The 27,534-nt window shown below is 37.9% G+C and overlaps 1 protein-coding gene across 1 annotated transcript; it reads left to right on the top strand.

Annotated features, from left to right (window-relative positions):
* The first annotated feature begins 343 nt into the window (after positions 1-343).
* On the top strand, positions 344-22,118 carry GLRX3 (glutaredoxin 3). Its single transcript, XM_070752462.1, has 11 exons — positions 344-543; positions 5,190-5,298; positions 7,818-7,892; positions 8,406-8,607; positions 13,391-13,563; positions 13,652-13,713; positions 16,242-16,299; positions 17,478-17,530; positions 18,105-18,144; positions 18,228-18,320; positions 21,848-22,118. The coding sequence occupies exons 1-11, from the start codon at positions 461-463 to the stop codon at positions 21,896-21,898; spliced, it is 999 nt and encodes a 332-aa protein (XP_070608563.1). The 5' UTR covers positions 344-460; the 3' UTR covers positions 21,899-22,118.
* The last annotated feature ends 5,416 nt before the right edge of the window (positions 22,119-27,534 follow it).

The following is a 27,534-nucleotide window of genomic DNA, read 5'->3' as shown; positions in this document are numbered from 1 at the left end:
ACATAGTACAATTCTATATTTGTATGACAAATAAATAAATAAGTAAATAAATATAAAAAACAAAAAAACCCCTTTTATTTAATTTATGAAACAGCCTAGAGCTTGAAGCACCCTTTAAATTGGCTCAAAACATAGTTCATGGCAGACTACAGAGTGGAGACATCGAAGCTCAGCTTCAGAACTCTTGTTTTCATTCATCGCACAGAGTTCGAATGTTTCCCCCGGCAACTTTTCCTTCGCGCTGCCCGCAAACAATCGTCCCGCTCTACTCTAGCCTAACACAATAGACTTCTCCGACGAGACTGTCCGAATCCCGGTCCGCATGCGCGGGATTTCAGCTACCATTCGGGAGGCAGGAGCCGACTTCGGAAGGATGGCGCATGCGTGATAAAAGAACGTCACGAAGGGGGATAGGTTGAGATCTATCCCCCCCCCCTCTTTTTGGAGATCGGCGCTAACGATGGCGGCGGAAGGAACAGCGGGGACGTTGTTAGAAGCGACCTCCTCGGCCCAGTTCCAGGATTTCCTGCAGCGTCCGGACAGGTGGGTGCCCGTTTCACCGTTATGAGACTCCGTTGGAGTTTTCTGGGGGCGGGAAGGGAAAGGAAGCCGCTGCCAAGTATTGGTTGCCGCCTGGCTGGTTCTGCTGGTGCTGGAGATTTAAATGCGAAATTCCCGAGTAGGCATGTCTCGAATTTCAACTTTCCTTGTGGACAGCTCTGCCGTGGGAGGGTTCATCTTTCCTTATCCCCGGCCACCCTTTGATTAAAGTTTTTGCTGGCTAAGGAATAGACAGATGGGGTCCCCAAAGTGGGCATTATGTCGTCATCATCATCATCATCATCACAGTCTATAGAGATTGCTTTTCTTTGAAGACATTTCGCTTCTCATCTAAGAAGCTTCATCAGCGCTTGAAGAAGCTTCTTGGATGAGAAGCCAAACCTCTCCAGAGAAAAACAGGAAAAGTTCACTTGCCTCTTGAAAAAAGCACATTTATGACAACTATGACCTGCATGTCTGAGAATCTCCATAGACCTCTGTCTATTATAGCACTATTAGTTAAACTAGCAATTTTAAAATTATTTTCATGATATAGTTTGTTGATCAACAGTCCATGCGAAAGTCCACGCAGGAGCTGATGTTGCTAAAGAGTTTGGGGACCCCTGATCAAGGGTTATTTTCAGGTTGTCTGGTTGGGGAAGGCTAGCATGGATTGGGAAAGCTTTCCTAAGAGCAAGACAGTAAGTTTAATTTATTTACAGAAGTTACCCTTTGTTTTCTGATATAAACGGTACTAGTGCATCTATCTTGATGCATGCATGCCAACAGATATACACACCCTTACTCAGTCTTATTCATATGACCACTTACCAGAATATTTCCTATGCTTTTTTTCATCTCCCTGCAAATAGTTCTTTTTTTGTCAAACCTAATTGCAGTTTGTCTCCTCAGTCTGCAAGTCTCATTTTAATCCTATTCAACATATTTTATGTAAACAATTACAACATAAAGGAAAATGTTTCTGTCACTATATGGTGATCATTTATCTGCCTATCACATCAATCAGCCATAAAACCAGGTACTCTTTAAGTATCATATTCATCCCCCCACTCTATGTATGTTAAAATGAATGGGCTCTTTGGAGGGAGAGAAGATGATGTTCAACAGAACAGCAACTGAGAATGATGAGACAGAAGTAAAAGGCTTTGTAAGTAAGCAATCTTGGGTGGGCTAGTGAACAAAGCACCAGTAGGTCATTCTATCTGGCAATACTGAGGCTGAATAGAAAAGAGATTTTTGACAAATAATATTAATATGTCAAGTCCCACAGATTTCAGTAATGTCTGGACTACACTTATTTAAAATACAGTGTGTTGACAGGTTGCTTCCTCTCTGCTCTTTAATTGTAGAGCCCTTCTGATAAAACTCTGGTTTTTTAGTATAATGTTTTCTAGATAGATTAAAATTAAAGCAAAAGATGCAGGTACACTAAGAAAGTGTGCATTCTGCAATCTCCAAAGGAGAAAATTATTCAGTAATTAAATATAGCATCTCATCCCTAAATTCTTTTTTGTTATTCATCATAAATAAATAGGTGAAACCTATGTTGGGGTGCATATAGACAGTCCTTAACTTATGATACAATTGGGGCCAGAATTTATGTTCTTAAACAAAGCAATGAGCTCTGCCTGTTTTTATTTAAAAAAAATTTGCCATGGTTTTTAAGCAAATCAGTGAAATTGCATGAATTATATGGACATTAAGCAAATATAGCTTCAGCCATTGATTTTGCTTGTCAGAAGCTGACTGGGAAGATTGTGAATGGCAATTACATAATCTGAGACACTGTAGACATAATAATTATATGCCAATTGATTTTGATGATGTGATTGGGGGGGTGTTGTGATGGTTGTAAATCTGTGCACCAGTTGTAAGTCACCATTTTTAGTGCCATTGTAACTTTGAACAGTCACTAAACAAATCTTAAGTCAACGACTACTGTAGTGCCTTATTTTTTTATTTTTTTATATTTTTATATTTTTTATATTTATGTGTGTACTATTTCCCTCCCCCTGCTGAAAATCAAATAATTTCAGCAGAAATTTGGTTTGTTAACTCCAGTTTCATTTTGGTTCTTATTGTTTTCATGACTGAATTGAACTAGAGAGGGAATGCATGAACTCTTATGTATTATTTCTATAGAACTAGTTTTTGTGCTGAGCAAGGTAGTATTAAAATAAAACCCTGATCTTGCTGAATGTAATTTGGCCCCAAGGAATCTTGCAACCTATGAATATGTATGAGCATAGAGGTGAGGGAAGGGCATTATCTCCTTCACATTTTAGAAAATTAGAATGACAGCACAAAGCTGTATTTAGGTGGGAAAGGAGTTTTGCTAGTGACTCAGCAGGACAAAGCTTTAGCCCAAGTTGCATTAATTGTTTTTCTTATATACTGGTACAGTACAGTTTTAAGAAATAGGTACAAATCCATTTTAGATTTAGATTATTCTAGGTGAAAGTATAAGTATTGTAAATAAAATAGTGCATTGAAATGAAATAAAAATATGTGTGGGAATTCTTTCTTCTATATCCTCCACTGAAGTATCTTTCCAAAACTGGAATGTGTGTGTATCCCAAATAGTGTAAAAGAAATAAAATAGAAAGTTAAAAAATATATGGTAAAGAATAAGAAAAATATATGAAGAAAATGACTTTACCATTATTCTTACACAATAAGAATAAATAATTTTAGTATCCTGTTCTCTTAAAAAATGATATTTCTCCAATATCCCATCTCAAATCACAAAACTTTGAAATCACCGTTCTGATGTCAGCAAAAATCAATTAAATTTTAACAGAGACAACATATATTTTAACCTTGATAAAAAATTATATTTCTCCTTTTTACTTTTAACAATGTTGAAATTTTTTTTTGCCTCTTAAAATAATGTTTTAGAAGTTGATTCTTTTTGCATTTTTTTCTTTGTCCCTTCTCACAAAATTCTTCAAGGCTTTAAGAAGTCTCTTTTGTGCAATATAGGAAAATTATTCAGACTGCTCTCTTGGTTATTATTTTATATCTCTTTTACATAGTCAGGCATAAATCAATTTGTTATGTATGTCCATTGTACCATCTTGTTCCATATCATGCAGCCTGTCATTTTTTAATCCATTTTCAGATCAGTCTCAGTCTTCTACAGCAGGTGTCCCCATCCTGAGTGCTACACCCCACTAGTGGTCCATAACGGGATTGCAACCAGGCCATGGAAATGCCAGCAAGTGCGCGCGTGTGCACATACATCCTCATTTGCATGAGTGGTGAACAATTGCAGGCTGCTTGCCTGGAACTATCCTCTCTCCCCCCACCACCGCTGGTCTGAAAAGCTAGAAATGTTGGCGAACTCTGTTCTATAGTAAAACTTGTTCCTCTTCTATAACGTCTTATAAATATAGCTTATCAATAGTAGCAGCCACTCTTAAAATTAACTTCTGAGTCCATTGTTTAGAAATACCCTTCAGTTTGTCCAATGTTAAAATATTTTGCTCCATTTTTATATTAGTAAGTCAAATTTAACTGTTTTCCCTTTAATTATAACATTTAGTTCTAGTTCCTTTCAGTTCATTCAATGTGCCATCCAATTCTTTTCTTTTTCTTTTTCCACAGGAAGGACTCTTATAATTAATTCCAAAATGTTATTTCAAATCCATCTGAACCCTTAAGTCTGTTTATATCTTCCCAGCAACAAAGTCCTAGTCATTATTTTGCTGTTTATTCCAAACATTTAAAAAAAAACCTTTAAACTTGCATTTAAAATTTCTTTTGCTAAGATTGAAGGAAACTCACCGGGTATTTCAAGCTCAATCCAAAAGTTCCTGTTAGTGAATAAGCAGTTAAAGCAATGAAAGTGATTTGAAAAAGAAGCATGTGAACCCAATGTTTGAAGGCACTGACTGTGGTTTGAGCAAGATGGCTATTTCCTTGCTTTCCAGAACTCTAAACCCGCTAGAGGCTACTGTCTTGTAGTTCCCTTGCAAAGTGCAACTGACTGGAACACTTGTGGGTGATCTCAGGTCCTCTCCTTATCTGGAGTGGAATTATGAAGAGTGATCATCTTGCTGGCTCTTCATTCTACCAAGGTCACCACTCTGCTTTTAGAAGAACTGTCTTCATTTTGTCCTTGGAAATTCAGAGAGTGAAAAAAAAGTTTCTTTTTCACAGCTTTCTATGCAGAATGCTTTTAACTACAACTCAGCAAGTAGGAGTTGTATACCAACAATTACTTGAGAAGATACTTTTGACTTTTGTAACCCTTGTGGTTATGCAGAGAATGGTTGGATTGGAAGTCTTTGATGTTTAGTTTCCCACTGAGGAGCAGCTGTCAGGGTCTATTCTTTGGCAGCAGTAAACAGGATGTGAAGGGAATGGCAATGAATGTGAGTTGAATTTGGATCAGCCTTGAGTAGAATCAGTAAGTATGCTGCTGGGAATATAGGGACTGGTAATATATTGTATCAAAATCCTGGTCCATTGCTACTGTCTATTTTGACTGACAAGTGGTTCTCTAGGCAAAAAGGTGGTTTTTTCCAGTGCCAAATTCTTACACTGTGCCTTTAGCTGCTTTTTTACATTGCTCTAGTCTGCAAAAAAAGCTGACTGTTATGTGTTTCTTTTTTTTATTATTGCAGGTCTTTAGTGGTGGTTCATTTTTGGGCCCCATGGGCTCCTCAGTGCGTTCAGATGAATAATGTCATGGCTGAACTAGCAAAAGAGCATACACAGGTTATGTTTCTGAAAGTAAGTCAATATATGTATGATTGCTGACTTTGAACAAAAAATGTGCAGCTATTCCAAATTAACTTAAAAATGTGAACTGGGGCAAGTGAGTTTTGTTCAACCTCACAATTATCTTACATTTTCATTGGGGGCATAGCAAATGCTTTCTTTAGTAAAAGTGAATATTTTCTATGCTCTTACTTTTAAACCGGGATAAACTGTTAAAATATGGATATAAAAGTGGGGATAATGCTTGGCCATCCAGAAAATGATGCAGTACAAACTTGTGTACAGTACAGTACTATTTGGTAATCAGGATTGTAGATTGTGTCAACAGTGACAGTAAAAGTGGCTAATGCCATGCTTTATTGTTAATAAATCCCATGTAGAGCCTTTTGAGATTGATAGCGTAGAGTAAGACCTTGATTTAACAAACCAATGGGAGAATGGTCACCTTGGAGATGAATGTCCGATAAAAGGCATATGGAGTATTACATTATGTAAGATGTGTAGAATATGTTTAAGTGTACATAATATGAACTGGTTTGCTTAGGATAAAATTTGTTGTCTGAAATTAGCAGTTTTTATTTGCTACATCCAAATTTGGATAAACCGAAACCTATAAAAGACTTTATTCTAGTAAGAGTATATTAATTATTTGATTTGTCATATTCTGCTGATTAAGCAGATTTCTCTCATTTTTCAGTGTAGTTTAAGTGACCAAAATGCCTGCCTATTTAAATTATTTATATTAATACAGAGTATCATGTACTGTCATCCTGGGTATGGGAATATTTACAATTTCTAGTAAGATGTTTCAAATAATCAAGGAAAAATAAATCTACTATACATGTAGTCATATATCTGTATAGTAATACCTCATGATACGAACTTAATTGGTGCAAGGAGGAGGTTCGTAAGACGAAAGGTTCGTAAGACGAAACATTGTTTCCCATAGGAAACAATGTAAAGTCAATTGATCCATGCAACCAAAAAACCCCCCGCAAAAAAACGGCTTTCGGCGACTGCTGGGAAGCCGCGCGGCTGTTTTAAAAGGTGACAGCCGGCCTGGGGGGCTTCCCAGCACCCCCCTGAACCCGGGTTAGGGGTTCGGGGGGTGCTGGGAAGCCCCCCAGGCCGGCTGTCACCTTTTAAAACAGCCGCGCGGCTTCCCAGCTGTCTCCCGAAGCCGAACGCGGAAGTTTGGTGTTCGGCTTCAGGAGACAGCTGGGAAGCCGCGCGGCTGTTTTAAAAGGTCGCAGCCGGCCTGGGGGGCTTCCCAGCACCCCCCGAACCCCGAACCCGGGTTCGGGGGGGGTGCTGGGAAGCCCCCCAGGCCGGCTGCGACCTTTTAAAACAGCCGCGCGGCTTCCCAGCTGTCTCCTGAAGCTGAACGCCAAAGCCTAACTTCCGCGTTCGGCGTTCGGAGACAGCTGGGAAGCCGCGCGGCTGTTTTTAAAAGGTCGCAGCCGGCCTGGGGGGCTTCCCAGCACCCCCCTGAACCCCGAGTAGTTTTGACCTATACAGTAGTATGTTTATATTATGCAAATAAATGTTTATTTGCCATTTCCAGAAAAATATTTGAATTCTTTCAAAATATGTTCAATTACAAATCTGGAAGTTAAATAGATAAGAATCTTTTTATAGTCAAATCAGATTTTGAGCTATTTATATTTTAATCCTAAAAGTTATCAGCTCTTAGCCTGTCACTAAAGTATGTTTATATCACACATAATAGACACAGTTCAATTATTAAAGCATTATAATTAATGCTTTATTATAATTCTATATTATAATTAAAGCATAAATTACTTTTAAACTTGCTTATTTTCTGTCTTCAAATTGCTTGGCATTCTCATTAATAGTTTCCAAGTATGCAAGATTAGACTGGGATTTATGTAGTTGTACATGGAAGCCTCATTCCAAATTGCATTTTTGCATTTTGATATTGGATTGTCAATTTCTCCTGTCAATTTAGTAATGCGCTAATATCTAACGGTCTTTCAGGAGTTAAAAACTAAAATGTACCAGACATCAATAGTTTATTGAAGAAATACTCCTTTTTTTTGCTTCATAATTTGCAGAAGGCTGGAAATGTCAGTCATGATGTACTGCCTCTTGAAATTAGTCAATAGAGCAAACAGCAAGAATTGCTATGGGCAGAAAATAAGCACTGTAATCATGACATAACTGGGGTCAGTGATTTATGGATTTCAATATAGTAGTAGCTGCATATGATTGAAAATTTACTAGGTCACTAGTGCACCACGAATTTTATTCACAGCCTCTAGGCATCTTTTGAAATGTGCAACAAAATAAAAACCTCTGAACCTGTTTTGACATGGCAGGCTCAGTGGATGACAAGCCTGCCCTGTGAGTTTCATTTAAATGCAAATGTGTCACAAACTTTTGTGCTGAAATCCTTTTTAAACATTTAACATGACTAAAAGAACAGTGTAGACAAGATCAGCCAGTGCAATCTAAACTATAAATAAGCTTTTGGAAACGAAATCATATTTCCTTCTTTTTTTAAAAAAAAGCTGGAAGCTGAAGCAGTGCCGGAAGTATCTGAAAAACATGAAATTTCTTCTGTTCCAACGTTCTTGTTTTTTAAGGTAAACTTATTTTATCTTTCTTGAATTAATACTTTGGAAGAGAATGCATTTTTTTCTGGATGAATGTGGGCATAATACTCAATTTGTATAAATTTTTTAAGGAATTTCATAATTAAGCTATATAGAGTTCCTGTTTTTTAAAATACTGCTTCAAAAGGTATTCCTATTTTTAAAAATATTGTCTCAGAAGCTTACAAGAAACAACATTTCAGTTAACCATATTAAAATCAATTTGATACCTAATCTCATTGTGTTGACTTAGTTATTAGATATTTTAGAAGCTGTGTTTTAATCATTTTGATTCTTATGCCCACTGATTGATTTACTAACATACTATGCTCTGTTTCATTACTTCTCCTTAAATGAATTTTACACCAGCTGCTGTATTTGAATTTTTCCTGTGACCTTTAATATAGCGATATGATTTTGTTATCTATCGTATGGAGATAGTTTTTGGAATTGTGTTGTTCTGGTTTTTGCAAATTGATCAAAGCAGCTATTGTCTGTTGACAGAATTCCCAGAAAATCGATCGATTGGATGGTGCTCACGCACCAGAACTGACCAAAAAAGTTCAGCGACATGCATCTAGTTTGGCTATTTCTTCCGCTTCTACTGATAATGAAAAAGAAGACCTTAATTCACGAATGAAGAAACTGATTAATGCTGCACCTTGTATGTTGTTTATGAAGGGAACGCCTAATGAAGCTCGCTGTGGTAAGAATTATTTTAAATGTTCGTGTGGTGGGACAATTTATTATATACAATTTTATGTTATAGGTTTCCTAAAAAAAAAAATCTGATCTCTGAATGCTTAGGATCAGCATTCTTTTTAGCAAATCTACTAGTTAAATCATTTAGCCTGGGCGCTAAATGATGGAGGACACAGTTGCCTTAGTGCAGCTTTCTTTCAAAGTTCCCTTTCTTTCAAAGCTTTAACTGCAGCTATGTTATATCTAGGTCTGGTTTTCTGGCTTCAGGAGATTTAGAAGTTATTGTTAGGTTAAGAATATTGTACAGGTAGTCCTCATCTTACGACCACAATTTATGGTCGTTATGTCATGAGCCCAAATGTTATGAGCCCAATATTTATGTTGCTAAGTGATAAATTTGTTAAGTGAGTTCTACCCCATATAACTTTTATTTGTTAAATTAGTAACATGGTTATTAAGTGAACCTGGCTTCCTCATTGACTTTGCTTTTCAGAAGGTTGCAAAACAGTATCACATGACCCTGGGGCATTGCAACTGTCATAAATCTGAGGCAGTTGTTGAGCATCCAAATGGGGATGCTGACAATGGTCATAAGTGTAAGAATAGTCATAAGATGCTTTTTAAAGTGTTGTTGCAACTTTGAATGGTCACTAAGCAAACTGTTGTAAGTCGAGGATTATCTGTAGATCATTTTGGATAGAAAGAGGAACAGGGAAAGAGATAATAGAGGTTAAGTTCTATATGAAGTATATGGAGAATAGGTATGTAGAAATTCTTGCTTACAGAGATACTACTCTTGTTGACTGAAAGTAGTCCAACATTGGCAGACAGGTGACAGGAGAGTATAATTATTCCATTCTCTTTCAAACCACACAAAAGAAACCTTAAAACATGAAAGCATGATAATATTTTAAATGTGGAAGATGGGCAAAGGGTTGGGAGTGATTTATTTCACATTTATAACATGGATCAAAGAACTATGCAGTGGGTTTTTGAGGAGAAGAAAGCTTCATCCATTTCAAGGTAATGCCTATATCCTTCAGGTCAGCACTATATCTGTTTTCTCTTTGGAAGGAGCTTGGGTGGGTGGGAACCCCTGAATGTGTGAGAATCATTCAGCTACATTTATTCTAAGAATATATAAAAGATTCTAAGTTTGCTCATGCTCATGAACTTCTATACAGCGCCTGTATCATTTTTGAGCAATATTAGTAACAAAAATGGATCTCTTGTAAATATATATAATGGATTCATCTTTAAGGACATTGATGAATGAACTAAATTTTGCACCTACTTCTTCTTCTTCTTCTTCTTCTTCTTCTTCTTATTATTATTATTATTATTATTATTATTATTATTATTATTATTATTCTCTTTTACATATTTTTATTCAAACTTTTTTTCATTATCTTTTACCTCAAAATATTTTTGTCTCTAATTAATTTGCTGTGTGTTGGCTTCTTGTAAGCACTGTACAATATAAATCATTTCTTTCACAGAAGTGCAGCTAATCCTCGATTTACAACAATCTATTTAACAACTGTTCGAAGTTGCAGTGGCACTGAAAACAAAAATTACGACTGTTCCTTGCACTTACAACCATCACAGCATTCCCACAATCACTTAATCCAAATTCAGGTGCTTGGCAATCAGCATGTATTTACAATAGTTGCAGGGTCCCGGGGTCTCGTGTTTGCTGTTCGCAACCTTCCCAGCTGGCTTCTCAAAAGCAAAGTCCACAGGGGACACTGGATTCATTTAATATTGTATGATTCACTTAGCAACCATAGCTGATTCACTTAACAGTTGGCAAGAAGGGTCATAAAATTAGATGCAATTCACTTAACGACCTTGCTTAGCAGTGGAAATTCTCATTCTCATTCATTGAGTTCAGTTATTGAGTTTAGTGTAATACTGATTGCAGAGGTGGGTTCCACTTACTTTCGCCATTGGTTCGCATCGTGAAATTTCACACGTGCTCGCTCTGGTTGCATACACACACACACATTCCCTTGTGCAATTCTGCTTCCACGCATGCTCAGTAGCTATAATCGGCCCAAAAGACAGCTGAGGAGCTGATCAGTTGTGCTTTGGGTGAAGGAATAAAGGTAACTTTAAACCCGGGGGCAGGCGGGATGGCCTTTTTTCAAGCAGCAGCAGAGGGAAAATCATCCTTTCTTTTTTTTAAAAAAATTGATTTAAAACAAAACACATAAAAACACACAAACATAAAAGAAAAACACACACATCCGGGATGATTTACATCCCAATTTTCATCAGAAGCACATGCAGAGCTGTATACATTTTTACATTAATTGAGAACATTTTTTGTCTATCTTTACTGTAAATACTACACATTTCATAAGAAAAGAAAAATTCAAAAAAGAAAAGAAGAAAAGATATAGAAAAATGTAATTCCAATTAAAATGATAACCATATTAATTATTGGTCTTTTGAACCTTGCATTTTATTTCACTTAATTAGTGAAATCTTCCAAACAGGAAAAAATTCAGAAAAAAATTCTCTCCCCCACCCCCGCGGAAAAAGAAGAAGATGTCAATTCCCACTGCTCATCAATGGAACTGAACCTGTGACGCCATCATGACGTCACCAGTGGGTTGCTATCGATTTGGGCGATCTGGTCCAAACCAGGAGGAACCCACTCCTGACTGATAAGTCATGCATGCCTACTCATTCCAGATCAGCAATATAACTGGAATATAAATGAATCTGAGGAAGAGATGAGTTTTAGCTGTACCGTACATTGATAACAACATATTTTCTCTATTTTGGCTCTTATTTCCTAAGGAAGATTACAAAAATAGTTATGAATGTATATTATAAAATTCTCTATATTGCCTTATAAGCACCATATAACTTTTCAGAACAAGATATCAACTACACAGAGTTACTGGTTCTAAAATTCCTAACAGATTGTGTCCAGACTAAATGACATAAAAAAGACAATGTTTTGCCATTGTGTCTGAGTATAATTGAATTATTGATACCAGCAATCCTTATTATGGCTCGTATTTCATCATTGCCTATGTAAAATCTATTTACAACAATGTTATATTTCATCTGTATCCTGCTTATAGGTGTTTTTGCTTGCTGACATCATTATAATTATTAGACAATGATATACATAGCTTTCCATCTCTTTAAGTGTACATTGTCATTATGCATTCTTGGTGTATGTTCTTAAATGTACACTTCAGACATGCTTTCATTAGCTTTTGCGTTGTTCAGATTGTATTGTCTTTTTCCCCAAAAAGTCAAATATTTTGTTATGGGAATAAAGTATAATGTTGGCACTTTATCCCTAAGCATAATAACATTTTCAGCCTGCTACTTTAACCCTTAAAAATGAAGTCCCATCAATCAATCTTTTTGTCTGTTTATAGTTGCCTACAGCTAAAATAAAGTGTTCATGCTCTTTTCTTTAGAAGCCTCTTACTGTAGAAATGAATTAATATATTGGTAGCAAAATAACCATCAGCAATCACCCTGTAGCTGTTTACTAATGAACTCCCAGATGAATGGGGAAAGAAGAGAGATCAGAATCCTTGTTTCACTCGAGGCAGTACAAGAACTTAATGCTTCAGTTCTACGAAGAAAAGCAACTTATACATCATATAAATAAATACTGTTTGCTCTTGGCTCATAATGCAGATTATAAAGACCTCAAGCTACAGTACAAAACAAAAGTAATGGGAAAATTTGCCAGATAGAAATGTTGTATAGGTTTCTTAGAATGTGCACTTATTTTAAAACTGTCATAATATATCTGGTGTCTTGGAACTTCTTGTAAATTGGGCAATACTTTTCAGATACCATGCAAAGCTGTGAATATATAGCAATACAGGTAGACACACAAGAAAGGTTTCTGTTTTATAAGAAGAAAATTTAAATATATTAGATGAGATTATATACACATCTACATATACAGTATATATTTTGTTTTCTAGGTAGTTTTATTAATCTTGTTTAAATGGAGTTAACAGTAAAATATGTTTGATACTGAAATATAAATATGAAATATCACAGTTGTACTATTGGGATTAAGGAGATAGATAAGTAATACTATTTCATTGGGCCCTTTTCCTATGTTCTTCATTTCGTGGCTGCTGCTCAGTTGTATACATTGAATTATTAAAATGTTTGCTAACTGACGTTAAGCAAAAATTCTCTGGTTGAGTCAACCATGAAATTTCCATAATGTAAATATATTTTCAACAAAGGCCACAGTTGGGGAGGAAGAAAAATATGTTATCAGAGGTTGATAATGATGGTGAAATAAAATTATGAGTATTATATATTTTGTGTAGGACCCACGTAGAATATAGAATAACAAGGCTGTAAGGGACCTTGGAGGTGTTCTAGTCTAATTCCCTGCTCGAGCAGGAGATCCCATTCTGGACAGATGATTGTCTAATCTCTTCTTCAAAATCTCCAGTGATAGAACACCCACAACTTCTGGAGGCAAGCTATTCCATTGATTAATTGTTTGGATTTCTCTTTACTGATCATCCACCTATTACTTCTTACCCTCCCTTCAGTTGCTTTGGAGAATAGGCTAATCCTCTCTTCTCTGTGACAGCTTCTCAAGTACTGGAAAAGTGCCATCATGTCACCTCCTAGTCCTTCTGCTTGTAAATCTAGACATTTCCCTTTATTTTACTATAATTTTGTAGGAGACTTCTGTTAGTTAAAGATTGATACAGATTCATTAAAAATTGTGGTTTTTTTCTTTTTGTCTCTTTCTCCCCCCCACCCCAACCTTCCAGGTTTCAGCAGACAAATCATAGAAATTCTTAACAAACATAACATTGTGTTTAGCAGCTTTGATATATTTTCTGATGAAGAAGTGCGCCAAGGTCTAAAAACATACTCAAATTGGCCTACTTATCCGCAGTTATATGTAAATGGAGAACTTATAGGTGGACTGGACATTGTTAAGGTCAGAGAATAAAATCATCTGTTTCTCTTTTAAGACATAAAATCTAATTTAAAAAGTATTTTACGGATACAACATTTTTGTATTTTAGGAGCTTGAGGCTTCAGGTGAATTGGATACAGTCTGCCCTAAAGCACACAAATTAGAAGACAGGTATGGTGCATTGTTTTCTGTTTATCATACAGAAGAAAATGGGTATATTCCATGATTGAATTTAATTACTGTTCATTTTGTAGTAGTGTTAAGGTTTTTTTTGGTGCTACAAAAGAAAACCCGTATAACAATGTGTGTGATAGGCGCATCTTCCTTTTTCCTTTTAGTGTTTTTCAGCTTGATTTTAAAAAAATATCTACATAAGTGTAAGAATACCCGTTGCTGTTCTATAAAATGATGGTTGCCAAGCCAGATATTGGTTAGCCACCAAGGATGGAAAAAATATTGTCTGTATTCATTGGAAAACCCCAGGTTGTTATTCTCTATACTATACTATTCTCTATGCCAGTGATGGTGAACCTTTTTTGGCTTGTGTGTCAAAAGGGGAGTGTGAGGGGGGAAGCGTGCACATGTCCACGTCCATAATTATATGCACCACATGCACGTATGACCCCTTCTCCTGCATGCAATGGCACACCCTTTTGCTTTCCTCAGGCTTCAGAGTCTTTCTAGGAGACTGGGGAGAGCAAAAATGGCCTTCCCCACCTCTCCCGGAGGGCCTCTGGAGGCAGAAAATGGTCCATTTGCCAACTTGTGTTTGGACTGGAAGACCCATTTTTTTGCTCTCCCCAAGCTCCAGAGCCTTTCTAGGAGTCTGGGGAGAGTGAAAAGGAATTCCTCGCACACCCCCGGAGGTCCTCTGGAAGCCAGAAATGACCAGATTCCCAATTTCCAAATGGGCTACGTGTATTCATAGGCACAGATTTGCTGAGATTTTACTGTTATTTCATTATTCTTGTATATTGCAATTCTCATTGTAAAAATGCCATCACAGAGTCTGTTAATTAAATCAGCCTTACTTCAGGATACTAATAAGGCAGAGTGTAGAAGAAAATCATGTCACATTATTTATAAAATATATTTGAATAATCACGATTATATTAGAAATTGAATAAAGTGGACAAAAGTAGTTTCAAGCTACTAAATCATCACCACTGTTCTTTGGATTATTTTGAAGTAATTCCTATTATGTTCAGTAGAGATTAAATACTGTGATTCTGTCTGGTCTTTTAAGGAAAAAAAAGTGAATGCTTGAGAATCCATTGCTAGCCATTTTTTAGAAATTTGTATCTTTGCTATTGATGTAGTTACATTTTGGGATTAGCCACTTCTATTGTATTAAACTTTGCCATTTTTGGAAATGATGTTACATTTTCTTTTGGTTAAAATTATTATAAGTGGTTACAAGTGGTGAGCCACAAGGATCTGTTCTCGGTCCTATTCTTTTTAATATGTTTGTGAGTGACATAGGGGAAGGTTTGCCTATTTGCCAATGTCTCTAAAGTGTGCAATAGGGTTGATATTCCTGGAGGCGTCTGTAATATGGTAAATGATTTAGCTTTACTAGATAAATAGTCAAAGCAATGGAAACTGCAGTTTAATGTTTCCAAATGTAAAATAATGCACTTGGGGAAAAGGAATCCTCAATCAATATTGTATTGGCAGTTCTGTGTTAGCAAAAACTTAAGAAGAGAAGGATTTAGGGGTAGAGATTTTTGACAGTCTCAAAATGGGTGAGCAGTGTGGTCGGGCAGTAGGAAAAGCAAGTAGGATGCTTGGCTGCATAGCTAGAGGTATAACAAACAGGAAGAGGGAGATTGTGATCCCGCTATATAGAGCGCTGGTGAGACCACATTTGGAATACTGTGTTCAATTCTGGAGACCTCACCTTCAAAAAGATATTGACAAAATTGAACGGGTCCAAACATGGGCTACAAGAATGGTGGAAGGTCTTAAGCATAAAACATATCAGGAAAGACTTAATGAACTCAATCTGTATAGTTTGGAGGACAGAAGGAAAAAGGGGGACACGATCGAAACATTTAAATATGTTAAAGGGTTAAATAAGGTTCAGGAGGAAAGTGTTTTTAATAGGAAAGTGAACACAAGAACAAGGGGACACAATCTGAAGTTAGTTGGGGGAAAGATCAAAAGCAACATGAGAAAATATTATTTTACTGAAAAAGTAGTAGATCCTTGGAACAAACTTCCAGCAGACGTGGTTGGTAAAGCCACAGTAACTGAATTTAAACATGCCTGGGATAAACATATATCCATCCTAAGTTAAAATACAGGAAATAGTATAAGGGCAGACTAGATGGATCATGAGGTCTTTTTCTGCAGTCAATCTTCTGTGTTTCTATGTTTCTATAAATTCATGAGAATAATTGAAAGTCACTACTACTGTTACATTATTCTTATTTGCAAAAACATACTAAATATTATTTTTAATGCATTTCTTATATAAACCAGCAGTTTTAAACAGCCAATGTTAGACATCCTTTAAATGTTTATATGAAAAGCATTGTTAGAAAATAATTTTAAAAACCATACCTTGTTATGAGAGAAAAATAAGTAAACATAAAATTGTTGAAAGAACAGCAACACGTTTCAGTGAAATTCTGTTTTTGATCTATATTCTCTTATGAGTTAATGCCAAGATGTTATTAATCTTTTCTTTTTTTTAGGCTCAAAGATTTGATAAACAAGGCCCCTGTGATGCTATTCATGAAAGGGAATAAACAGGTAAGATTTGTAAGAATGCTTTAGTTTGATGAACACTGCAGCTTATTACAATAATGCAATAGCTGTTCCCAACACTATGACTTCTATATACAATAGAACTACAATGTCAAAATTTCCATCCACATGGTTTGTATAAGAATTCTAAGAACTGCAACCCCAGATTATGAGGAAATATCATCCGGAAAATGTGGTTGAAAGATTGGAGCATGAAAGTACAGTATCTACATATTCCAAAACTAAAAAGGTATAACTCTGTGCTTTTTGCCAAAAAACTAACTAAATAAAAATCCAAACAGCCATTTGTCATGAGAAAGGAATTCCAGAAATATAATTTTTGAAGAGTTTGATAGTAACATTTGAGCCAAACACTACTTTATTGTTCCTGTTTAGTGACTATTTACAGTTGTGACAGGGATGAACTTTGCGATCAATCTTTGTATTTAGAATCTTTGCATGTGGGTATTTAAAGGAAAGCTGAAGACATAATAATTAAAGTTCCAGTTTCACTTACCAACCACTTCATGTAGTAGCAATAGCACTTAGACTTCTACCACTTTGTAATGCTTTTACAGCCCTTTTTAAGAGGTTTACGGACTCAGCATATTGCCCCCAATAATCTGGGTCCACATTTTATCCGCCTTGGAAAGATTGAAGGGTGAGTCAAACTTGAGGTGAGATTTGAATTGCAGAACTGCAGCTAGCAGTCTGCAGAAGTGGCCTGCAGTGCTGCACTCCAACCACTGCACCACCTTAGCTCTAATGATCTATTTGCCAATTCCAATTGTGATTACTAAACAAGGACTACATGCAACCATGCTTTCATGTATAGTTAATTAGAAAGACATATAGAAAGTTCACAATAGACTGTACTGCATGTCTGATAAATGTATAAATCTTATCGTTCTGAGGTGAAAATGGGAAAATTGCTCACATTTTTAGAATGCCTTATATTTTTTTCTTCCTTATCTATGAATTGTTCCAACTTACTTTCTCAATATTTTGGGAATTAAAATAATGTTTGAGTAGTAATCCACTGTCTTTTGAAGATTTCAAGTTGGAGAATATAAACATCCAAAGACTATCTTAATTTTTAAACATCAGTTTGCCACAACTTTAAAATTAATAATATATGTTAATGTAGTAGAAAACAATGATTTGTTCTTTTATTCTTATTTTAGACAGCAAAGTGTGGATTCAGCAAGCAGATTATAGAAATTCTAAATAATACTGGGTAGGTAACTAATGTATTATCTTAAATTTTGTTAAAATATGCCAGCATATTATTTTCTTGCATTATACATGATGCAAAGTAAAACAGTATAAAGATTAAACACGTATTTTGTTAAATATTCCAGCATATTATTTTGAATTTTTTCTTCTGTTTCTGACCAGGATAGAGTACTTGCAAATTTCCATGTTGTGCTTCTATGCTTCTACTTCTCCTTGCTTTGCCTCCGTACTCCCCTCCCCGGACCATTCACTTGGTTTGAGGGGGGGGGGCACTTTCATTTATGTGGCTGCATGATTCTGTTTGCTGATGGCTGCAGAGCTGCCCCCCAAAAAATGTCTTCTCCATTCCCCTCCTGCATCTGTTTCAAGATTGCAGCTTTATTGGCAATTCTGCCCATGCTAACATTGGGAGAAGCCTTAAATAAAATAGGGAAATAAAATAGGGGGGAAAGTCAGCACCAATGCTGACAATTTTTCTAAGCAGGTTACTCTTTGAGAGTAGGCTGCCTTTCAAAACTAGTTACTATTTATTTCAAGGTGAAATAATGAGTCTCAATGTCTTTTTTTTAATTTAGTGTTGATTATGAGACTTTTGACATACTGGAGAATGAAGAGGTATGTTGTTCAAATGCAACACTCTTATTACTGAGTTTAGAAATCTATAATGTGAAACTTTAATCAAGTCTATATTTTTTTAGGTGCGGCAAGGATTAAAGAAATATTCAAACTGGCCAACTTACCCACAGTTATATGTGAAAGGTGAACTCGTCGGAGGCCTAGATATTGTTAAGGTGAGAAAAGAATTGTTGAGAAGTTTGTAACCATTTCCTTTAAAAAAAATAGATCTTTGCGTTACCCATTTTGATACTTACTTGATGTTCAGATTTTTGATTTCTTTGTTGCTTTTTCCTCAATTGTTGTTTTAATGTCCAATTGTCCTAAAAATTTGGGTCCAGGATTAAAGTGAAATCAATGGAAATACAGTGGTACCTCGAGATACGAGTTTAATTCGTTCCGGACCTGGGCTCTTAAGTCGAGCAGCTCTTATCTCAAACGACTTTTCCCCATAGGAATTAATGTAAATAATTTTAATTGATTCCAGCCCTCAAAAAACTCACAAAGTTAGTCTAAATTATGCAGAAAGACATGTTTTTAATGAAGAAATGTACATGTACATATAAATGAATAATGAAGTTTCTTTCACTTAACTTGTAAACTTTCTTAAACTTTTAAATTTACATATGTTCAACTTCTCTGCCACCCAATCCTGTAGGACAGAGGTCCCCAACCCTTTTTGCACCAGGGACCGGCTTTAAGCGATCAAGAGAGGAATGGGTGAATGAATGGACGGAGGGTGGGAAGGAAGGAAGGAAAGAGGGATGGGACAGGAACAGAGGAAGGAAGCAAGGAAACTTATGAAAGGGGAGAGTAAGAGAGGAATGAGTGAAGGGAGGGAGGGAGGGAAGAAGGTGGGAAGGAGAAAGAAAAGAAGAAATAGAGGAAGGGAAGGTAAAAGAGAGAAAGAAAAAGAGCAAGAAAGAAAGCTGCAAGCCCCCCCCCGAGCCCCCCAGGCCAGCTGCAACCTTTTAAAACACGCGCGCCGCTTCGCAGCTGTCTCCTGAAGCCGAACGCGGAAGTTAGCGTTTGGCTTCAGGAGACAGCTCCTTGGCGCTTGTATCTCGAATTTGGGCTTGTAAGTAGAACAAAAATATCTCTCCCCTCCCAGCTCTTATCTCGAGTTGCTCTTAAGTAGAGCAGCTCTTATGTCGGGGTTCCACTGTACAGTAATCCCTCACCTATCGTGAGGGAGTTACGTTCCAGACCTTGCCGCGATAAGTGAAATCCGCGATGGGGAATTTATCCTCCTTCCCACCAGCTCCGGATGCCTGGAGGCGAGCAACGGCCGGCTAACCTTTCCCCCCCACTACTACTTACTCTGTTCTTTGCAGCAGTTCGGCCAAATGTTGTGTTTTTTGCCTTGCCCCGGCTGTAAAGTCCCTGGTGAGCTGCCCCGGCTGTTTCTTTTTTTCTCTCTCTCTCTTCCGCCCTCGAGCACTTCCTCTTCCGCCCTCGAGCCCAGTCTGGAAATCCCCGCCGCGTCGCGTTCCTTTCTTTTTTTTGCTTTCGGCACTGGCGAGGGGATTGAACGAGGGGACGGGCCTCCGCCGGAGCTCAGTCCCCGCCCCGCTCATCATTTGGGAGTCCCGCTGGGGGATTCTAGCGCTTGTTTGTGTGGTAAAATCATTCAAATGAAGCTGACTTCAAAACCCGCGATGAAGTGAAGCCGCGGCAGGTGAAGCGCGGTATAGCGAGGGACTACTGTATTACATTTTACCAAGGCCTATATTATTGAAATGAGGGGTGCTTTGTGTTCTCTGAGTGTGATTGCTTTCTTGCAGATGTTTTGTTACACTGTTTGATAATGAAATATCTGCAAGAAAACAAGCAAGCTTAGAGCAAGGAGCCCTCAATCATTAATTTGCCGAAGTTTATTCTGGTGTTTTTGACACTTGAAATATAATGTCTTAAAGGTTTTGTTTTATAACCTATCATCAGCCTGATACATTGTTGTAAAAAAAAACAAACCTTAAATCTTCATTGAATGGTTATACTAATAATAATGAAAAGTTGTTTCTTGACATCAACCAGTTATTTGTTCTAAGAGCTGTCTCTTCTTCTTACTCCCATGGGTGCATTTAAAGATATTATTTGGTTTTTAGCTTTAGTCTCCAATATTATTATTTTTTCTGAAAACAATATGTTTTGCAAAAAAAGTGTCAAGAAGGTAAAGTTTTATTTTATACTTTTAAAAAAATGGCCCTGAAGGAAAAAAATTGATCTGTATTTCTTGCTCCATCTTCTTATATTTGTGTGTGTGCACACGATGAACAAGCATTGACTTCTAAACCTAAATACTCCAGGGTCTATTCTTGTCTTCAGTGTTTTATAGCCAATATCAAAGTCATTGTATCTCCTGGGAAGGAAGAATCAATAAGTCTCATTAGTTTTAAAAAAAAATAGGTTTATATTATTTAGCTCATGTAGTTATCTTTTTTAAAAAAACTAATGTTCAGCAGTATACTACATTCAAAGATCACACACTGTATGGTTTTAAAGAATGTAAGATATTTTCACTTTTGTTACAATGTAGGTTCTATTAAATTTCCTTACAAGACACACATTATATTTTGAAGCCCTAGGAATAGATGAATCAAATGATACAGTTCACATTTTAATCATTTTGAAAATCTACTGGGAAGTATTTTTCATTGACAGTAACATTTTTCTACATAGTTCTATTTAGCAGTGTTCAATAAAAATTCTATTTCTGCAGGCAGAATCCTCTGATTTCTTTTTGGGTTGATTTTAAAAATCATCTTCAATAATTGAGTTTATTAAAACTATAATTAGAGCTTGAAAAGTTCCAAAAACCGTTCTCCATTATTACATTTCTTTTTTCTTCCATTTAACATATTTCTTTAGTTTCATTAACATAGACATTTCTCAGGATGTTGCAAACTAATTGTAGACCTTGGCCTATAATTATTTTTTTTTTAAGTCTGTAATTTTTATTTTGAAGTCAGTGTCTTTTTTTGAAGCCAGTGTCTTTTGCTCTGAATTATTCTTGCAGACAACCAAAGTTATAATAACATATGATTAACAATACAAAAAAAAACATGCTTACAACATTTTCCCTTTCCCATTCGTGTGATGCTCTCTTTGCTCACATTTCTAGGGAAACATGAATAAAACAAATGTAGAATATATTCCAGACATAAAGAAAATTCCAGGTTTATTTGAGGGCTTATAGCAAGTAGTGGTAATAATTTCTAACACTTAAGTTCGAGAGAACTGTTGTTGTTATGAATTACAGTAATGGGTTCAGATCATGAATGTGCAGCCTTTTGACTTGCATGGGCTGGATTGAGTGAAGAAGAATTGTCTTGTTCTGCATATAAACATATAATAGAGATAATATGTATAAATAATACAATAATGTTTATGATCTTGTGCGGCTGCATTCTAATTGTCCAGAGCCATATGAAACCCATGGGCCAGGGGTTGGAGACACCTGGTTTAAATGATGAAATCTTATTTGGTCTAAGGTAGAATTCATATCTGAGGCTAGAAAGACTCCATGAAACTGTGCCAGATAAGATTTTATGGTTGCAGTATAGCAAGTTTATATGACAGATTTCTTGAACACATTGGATGAATAAAAACTTATAGGCACTGGACTTTATGCATCCAACTTCCTTTTGATAGAGCTTTTATAATCATATCAGTCCCTGACAGTTTTTCCCCTTTCTGTTTCCAGGAACTAAATGAATCTGGTGAGTTGCCATCTATCCTGAAAGTAGAAAATTGATGCAAATGGAATACATTGATCAAGACAACTGAAATACAAACGTAATTATTGACATTTGCACTGGAACTGGTTACGACAGGAAGAAAAACCCAGAATGCAGGTTTCTAACTTCCTTTTCATATCAGATCATACTAGAGAAGTATGTACAACATAGACCTTCATACAACTGTAAACTTGTAAACATTTTCAGCCTGAATTAAAATTAAAAGTTCAAACATGGTATCTGAGTACTTTAATTTTTCATTCCATTCAAACAGTTATTTAGCTCAGTGTTTTTCAACCAGTGTGCCGTGGCACACTAGTGTGCCGCGAAGCTCAGAGAGAGAAAGAAAACAAGAGAAAGAAAGAGAAAGGAAGAGCAAGAAAGAGAGAAAGAAAACAAGAGAGAGAGAAAGAAAGCAAGAAAGAAAGCAAGAGAGAAAGAGAACAAGAGAGAAAGAAAGCAAGAGAGAGAGCAAGAGAAAGAAAGAAAGAGAAAGAGAGAGAGAAAGACATAGAGGGAAGTAGGAAGGGAGAGAGAAAGAGCAAAAAAGAGGAAAGAAGGAAGAGAGAAAGAAAGAGGGATGGAGAGAGAGAAAAAAAGGGAGAGAAAGAGGGAGAGAGAAATAGAGCGAAAGGGAGGAAGAGAGAGAGAGAGAATTTTTTTGTCCAACCTTTTTTTAGCCGCCTCCCACCCCAATGTGCCCCATGGTTTTGTAAATGTAAAAAATGTGCCGCGGCTCAAAAAAGGTTGAAAATCACTGATTTAGCTGACCTAGCCCTTGTTTAACTGATAGATCTGCTCCTCATCTTATAGCCATTGAATTTTCTAATGTGCTCTAATGCAGCGTTTCCCAACCGGTGTGCCGTGGCACACTAGTGTGCCGCGAGACACAGCCAGGTGTGCCGCGACAGCGACAGCTGGGCGGGGAGCTGCCGGTGCCTCCGACCTCCCGGCTCCTGCCCGATGCCGCGGTTTCTGGCGCTCTCCTGCTGCGCCCCAAAGAAGGAAGGCAGGAAGAAAGAGAGCTTCATTCTTCCTGCCTTTTTCCCGCCTTCAATGGCGTCGGCGGCAAGTGTCCTTTGGGGCCCGGTGGGAGGGCACTGGCAGCGGAAACAGGCTGCCGGCTGCAGCGGCCCCGGGCACCGTTCCCTGTAGGCTGCGCACGCCAACGCACCCCAAAATGCCCCCCCGCGCACCCTTTTCCAGGGGCGCACAGGGAGCCGCGGCCACCCGCCCGCCTGCCCGATTTCCCTCCGCGCGGCTGGGGACGCGGATCCACCGCCCTCGCCAGCCCGATCTCCCTCCACCCGAGTGGGGAGGTGGATTCGCTGCCCCTGCCAGCCCAATTTCCCTCCAGTGGCTGGGGACGCGGATCCACCGCCCTCGCCAGCCCGATCTCCCTCCACCCGAGTGGGGAGGTGGATTCGCCGCCCCTGCCAGCCCAATTTCCCTCCAGTGGCTGGGGACGCGGATCCACCGCCCTCGCCAGCCCGATCTCCCTCCACCTGAGTGGGGAGGTGGATTCGCCGCCCCCGCCAGCCCGATCTCCCTCCACCCGAGTGGGGAGGTGGATTCGCCGCCCCCGCCAGCCCGATTTCCCTCCGTGTGGGGGGGGGGGCGACGAACCGACGACCGGGGGCTGTCCGTCCGTGTTGGGTGGTGCAGGGCAGGCACAGGCAGCCCCAGGGGAGAACAAGGGAGGGAGAGAAAGGAAAGAGAGAGAAAGGGAGGGAGAGAAAATTGAATGAAGGAGGGAGAGAAAGAAAGAGTAAGAAGTAGAAAGGATAGAGAAAAAGGAAGAGAAAGGGAGGGGGAGAAAGGAAAGAGGGAGGAAGGGGGGAGAGAAAGAAGATATGAAGGAAGGAGAAAAAGAAAGAGAGATAGAAAGGAAAGAGGGAGAGAAAGGAATGAGAGAGAAAGGGAGGGAGAGAAAGGGAATGAAAGAGGCAGAAGGGGTGAGAGATAGAAAGGATAGACAGAAAGGGAGAGAAAGGAAAGAGAAAGGGAGGGAGAGGAAGGAAAGAGATGAGAGAGGAAGGAGGAGACAGAAAGAGAAGAAGGAAGGAAGAGAGAAAGAAAGGGATGGAGAGAGAAAGGAAGGAAGAGAGAGAAAGAGGGAGAGAGAAATAGAGCGAAAGGGAGGAAGAGAGATTTTTTTTATCCAAACTTTTTTTAGCGCCCCCCCCCCCCAATGTTCCCCAGGATTTTGAAAATATGAAAAATGTGCCGCGGCTCAAAAAGTTTGGGAAACACTGCTCTAATGTATGTAATAAACTAAAGACATCATTATGGGGGTCCAGTCAGGCTCAAGAATCAGGACTCCATCATATCAGAATTAATGAGCCACATCTTTTAAACCATATTTTAAGTAATATGGCTAAAATAAAATATAGAATTTTTGGATAAAATTCTAGCTAAGATTCTTATAATTTTGAGTGAGTTGAACTAAATTTGTAATTTGGCCAAGAGCATTTGTCAGCATGTATTTTTCTGCCCTTTGAGTAACGAACTAGCAATTCATTTTCATACTTTAGAATTGCATACTCATTACCTTCATGAGAATTGAACATGTCATTATGGTTATTAGCCACAGTCATTCCTATTTTTAAGAAGGGAGACCCTAGTCTGTTTGAAAATTACAGACTAATGTAACTGTGTTGAGTCATCTTTAAAGTCATGGAATCAATTATAAACCAATCCATCACCCTCCACTTAGAAACAAACAACCTGCTTTCTAATAACCACTATGGTTTCAGGAATATTTCTAAAACTAAAATCTTACGGCATTTCTTACGGCATCTCTAGATCCCTGCACAAGTGCATAGCCATGTTCAGGTCAAACAGGCAATAAATAGTCAAAATAGGGAGAGCCCTATCAAATCCAGCACTAGCGAACAGTGGTGTATTCCAAGGCAGCATTTTAGGACCCACACTCTTTCTTCTTTACATCAATGACCTTTGAAATCATATTAAAAGCAGCTGCATACTCTTCGCTGATGACATAAAGTTATTTAATACCACTGCCAATGCTGCTGACCATGACTGTGTCAGAATGGTTGCTCAATTGACAACTCCAAATTTCAACTAATAAATGCTTTGATCTAGACATTGGCAATAAAAATCAGAACACCAAATACAAGTTGGGTAGAAGCAATCTCGCCGACGACCCTCACTCTGTCAAGGACCTAGGAGTACTCATCTCAAATGATTTAAGTCCCAAGGCGCACTGTAACAGCACTTCCAAAAAGGCATTAAGAATTGTTCACCTAATTTTGTGAAACTTCTTCTCCAGTAACATTTTATTGCTAACTAGGGCATATAAAATGTTTGCCAGACCAGTTCTTGAATACAGCTCATCCTCCTGGAATGCACACTGTATATTGTACATTAACATGATTGAGCGGGTTCAGAAGTATTTCACAAGAAGAGTACTTCACTCCTCTACTCACAATAGAATTCCCTATGCAAGTGATGGCGAACCTTTTTTCCCTTGGATGCACACATACTATTGCACCTGCATGAGTGTCCATAGCCACAATTCAATGCCTGCAGAGGGTGAAAATTGACACCCTCACCTCCCCCGGAGGCCTTCTGGAAGCCAGGAACAGCCCATTTCCCAACTTCTGGTGGGCCTGGTAGGCCTGGTTTTCATCCTCCCCAGGCTCCAGAGGCTTCCCTGGAGCTTGGGGAGGGCAAAAATCCCTTCCCCCATCCCCTCGGAGGCCTCTGGAAGCCAAAAATGCCCTCCCAGAGCCTCTGTACGAGGCAAAAATCAGCTGGCCGATGCGCACATGTGTGCTAGAGCTGAGCTGGGGCAACAGCTCGCGTGCTGGCAGATATGGCTCCACGTGCCACCCATGGCACCCATACCACAGGTTTGCCATCACTGCCCTATGCCATCAGGCTTGAAATTTTGGGCTTGTTCAATCGAACTGCGCCGCCTGAGGTTCGATCTAAGCATAATTCACAAAATTGTCTGCTATAATGTTTTGCCTGTCAACAACTTCATCTTCAAACACAATAATGCATGGGAAAACAGTTGATAAAAACTCAAGGTAAACTGCTTTAAACTCGATGGCAGAAAATACGACTTCAGTAACAGAGTGGTCAATCCCTGAAATGCTCTTCTGACACCATTTGTTACAGCCTCAAACCATCGCAGCTTCAATCTCAAACTCTACCATGGACCTCACCCCATGCTTAAGAGGTCCATAAAGGGTGTGTGTATAAGAATAGAATAGTATAGAATAGAATAGAATTTTTATTGGCCAAGTGTGATTGGACACACAAGGAATTTGTCTTGGTGCATATGCTCTCAGCGTACATAAAATAAAATATACATTTGTCAAGAATCATGTGGTATAACACTTAATGATTGTCATAGGGGTCAAATAAGCAATGAAGAAGCAATATTAATAAAAATCTTAGGATATAAGCGCAACAGTGTGCCTACCATCCCTGTCTTACTGTCCCCATTTATCTGTATTTACTTCCTTTGTTCATGTTTATGTTCATACCTGTAGTTGTTATCTTGGATATGGCATATCCATATAATCTGTATTTTTCCAGAATATATGAAATTTGTATATTTATTTTTCCACTTTCCAGTTTTCAACAGTATTTTGGTTGCTGTGTTCCATGTACTAAATGCATTATGTATCTTTTCTCTGCAAGAAAAAAGAAAAAAAATGCCATATTAAAGGGAAGCAAATATTAATTCCCCACACCTCACCCCCAGGTAGCAATAATATCTCTTGAAATCCTTTTTAAGAGCTGATGACATGGACTCCTTATCCTCGGATTTTTTTTAACTTTGACCTTTGCGTAGAGGTCTTTAGCCTTAGGAAAAGCAAAGCTAATGTTTCATTCTGCCTTGTTCTATCAAATCAGAACTTAAATCTTAAATGCCAATTTAATACTATTATATTGTGATAAGACTCCGGCATTTCTGAAAAATTATTCTATATGCTTTATGTATCCCACCCATTCCACTCTAGTTTGATGTTTGAAACACTATGGCCTGCTAGTTTCTCTTCTAACTTTTTCAAAATCTATTTTTCCTTAGTCTCCCCTGTTTAATTGAAGAGCAAACCTGGCTGATTCCTTAACGAGGAGTGTCCACAGTGCCTGGTTAATCATATGTTTTGTTGAATCATTTCATCTAATTTAATTTTACTTAGATTGTAAAATAACTAAGTTGAGTTTAATAATAATAGAATATGTCATATCAAGAGATTCTGAAAGTTCATTTATTAAAAAGCGGCTAGGAAATAGGGCAGAACTGAATTTAGATTAAATGACAAGGAAACTCCAGTTCTGCAAATTAAAGCCGCTGTCTTGATGGTTACTTGGTTTCTTTGAACTCCTCTGAACTTTAATTAGAATTTAATATGTGGAAAAAATTGGGAGGGCGAAATCCTCCCTGAGCTCTGTTATGACTTGCATGAAATTATTTGCCTAAATAGTAAATAAATGCAAACATGTTAAATAAATGGAAGTCTCACCTGTTTTGCACCATCAGTTCTTGTCAACCTCTAAAGTATAAAATGTTACTAATATCAAAAGAATTGTGTCTTGCATTGCAAAACAATTATGAGGATGGTGGAAGATATGGATTATTTCGACCATAACTGAAGGGACATGTCACTTCACT

This window comes from Erythrolamprus reginae, chromosome 5 (genome assembly GCF_031021105.1).
Source record: "Erythrolamprus reginae isolate rEryReg1 chromosome 5, rEryReg1.hap1, whole genome shotgun sequence".
NCBI classification, from domain to species: domain Eukaryota; kingdom Metazoa; phylum Chordata; class Lepidosauria; order Squamata; family Dipsadidae; genus Erythrolamprus; species Erythrolamprus reginae.
Note: the sequence above shows the minus strand (reverse complement) of the source record. Positions and strands in the feature narration are given on the sequence as shown.